Genomic DNA, 2369 nt, shown 5'->3' on the forward strand with positions numbered 1-2369 from the left:
AGCTCCAAGGAGATTATGTTGAAAAATAAAAAAAAATTTACCCAAAAAAAATTGTTTTTATACTTCATTCTAAGGACTTATTGAACTACCCTCGTATATCAGCTATTTACGTTTATGCGTTTCCTGATTAGCAAAAGTTCATTTGAAGAGCTTCAGAGTTAAGGATATAGTAAATTTTTCATGTTTGTACTGGCGAACAGAAGCAGAGAAATTACTATTTTTGTTTTGAAAGTATTCACACCCTTTATTTAGGATTATGTTACGAAGAGAATCATCACTCATAGGCCATAACCATAGTGCTGGATCTTTGCTCACCTCATCTACAATTTACAAATGAACATAAATGTGTTCCATATTTTTTTACATTTAAACTTTTTAAAATTGATTTACAAGCAGTTTACTTTTTAAAACTAAAAAAAAACATCTTCATTTTAATTATAAGTGGAAAGATAAAGATCAAGTTGGGATGCAAATTATAGCTGTAAATGTAGTCAAATTTGTCGTCCGTAGTTTAGGATTTTCATCTGCGCTACTTAAAATCTCGAATTCACTTTGTGCATCGCATATTTTCAAACTATCATTGCTTTCTTTCTTATCTTCACATTCTGCAATGAGTATGTATTATTTTACCAAAACTTAAACATCATTCAATTTGATTTAAAGTTTCAAAAATCTAAAGGGTTATATGGCAGTTTTTTACTTCATTTGAATAATTTATAAACTGTCCCTAAATATTTTTCCTAAATTTAATTGTAAGTTAGTCTGAGTGTATGAGAAAGTTTGATTTCGTCGCAGTATCCGCAGCCAAACTAACAATATATAACAATAAATAAACCATTACGAAGTAAATTACAACTAACCTAGAAAACAAAGGCCACGCAAACGAACGTGCTTATCATGCAAATAAATCAAAGAAATAATTTACATACCTGATATGTCGGAAGTTTCATTTACTAAACTATTAAATTCGACTTTTTCGGAATTCTCATTACTTTCCAATCCCAATTGATGATTTTTGTCAATTTCTTTAGAATTTACTTTATAAAATGTTGTCAATTTCTGCAATTTGGCTTCAAAAACTTCTCTCTCCTTTTTATGCTTTCTTTTCGGAGCTCCACTGTCAAACTTTCTAGGCAACATTTTAATTGTTCTTCACGAAATATGTACTAGATAAATTATATCCATCCGAAAAAACAGGTTAATGAAAACACGAGAGAATTGAGGAAACAACAGAGGATCAGTAAAAAATCGGTGCTGACAACCTTATTAATAATTAAGGTGCTTTCAGACCTCTGCAAGCAAGCGACATAGAGAAACCTGTGCAGAACTTGATTGGTAGTTCCCCTGATCTGAAATCACCTTTAGTAATTAGTTTGTATTAATGGTGGCAGATGGAGACGCTTGCAAATTCTCTATATTTCTGGTGTAAGAATTAAATTGGGTAGGTTTCAAGAAAAAAAGTTAAACATAAATAAATAAATAAATTCGAAATAAACGATAAAAAAAATCCCCTGAATTTGGAGACCCCTTAAAAAGCGAGGCCCAGGGCTGCCGCCCATTCAGCCCCCCCCCCCCTTAATCCAGCTCTGATCTTGAGTATACTCTTTCCATTTTAAACGAGATTGTGGATCCAGTTTCGATATCACTGCGTAAATTAGAAAGGCTTTTACAAAAGGCTTTTTCAAGGCCTCTAGTGCACGATAATGTTTCGTTACATTATTTGTTAAATCTCCTAATGCAATTTGGTAACTCGAAAAGGGATTTGATATGATTATTTATGATGGCCGTTGGGTCGTCATAACATTTTTTGAGAATTTTCTAAACTACTTGATAATTCGTGTCAGTTGTTTCGATAGATTCAATTTTTTTCCGCGGCCTTTCCCGTTAGGCATGAGCGTAAATATACTAACTTCTTTGAATCGGTATACCTAGTGTCATTATGGACTGATAATATGAAAATGTCACTGAAAGCAGACCAGTGCTCATAAGAGCCGCTGAACGTCGGTAGCTTCAGCGCTGGTAGCTTGAGATTGATTCGATTATTGTTAACTGTCTGATTTGAACCGAAACCGAGATACTGCAGCGCTATCATGTTAAATTGCTGGTTCCTTATCAAATAAGAACCGTTTTGCCATAGAAATCGCCACGGAAAGTCTTTCTTCGAACTCCTCTCTTTCCTGGTATTCAGCTTGGAGATTCGTTTCGGCTATTACGAGGGTAGTTCAATAAGTCCTTAGAATGAAGTATAAAAACAATTTTTTTTGGGTAATTTTTTTTTATTTTTCCACATAATCTCCTTGGAGCTCTATACACTTGGTCAATCGCTTTTCAAGTTTTTTTAATCCTTCAGAAAAGTGCGTTTTCGGAAG

At 33.5% G+C, this 2369-nt stretch overlaps 1 protein-coding gene across 1 annotated transcript; it reads right to left on the minus strand.

Annotated features, from left to right (window-relative positions):
• Positions 1-456: 456 nt before the first annotated feature.
• On the minus strand, positions 457-1140 carry LOC117179521. The gene is made up of 2 exons (XM_033371407.1): positions 930-1140; positions 457-605 (listed from the first exon to the last, which is right to left on the minus strand). Exons 1-2 carry the CDS (start codon positions 1138-1140, stop codon positions 457-459), a joined length of 360 nt encoding a protein of 119 aa, XP_033227298.1.
• Positions 1141-2369: the final 1229 nt, after the last annotated feature.

This window comes from Belonocnema kinseyi, chromosome 1 (genome assembly GCF_010883055.1).
Source record: "Belonocnema kinseyi isolate 2016_QV_RU_SX_M_011 chromosome 1, B_treatae_v1, whole genome shotgun sequence".
Taxonomy (NCBI): domain Eukaryota; kingdom Metazoa; phylum Arthropoda; class Insecta; order Hymenoptera; family Cynipidae; genus Belonocnema; species Belonocnema kinseyi.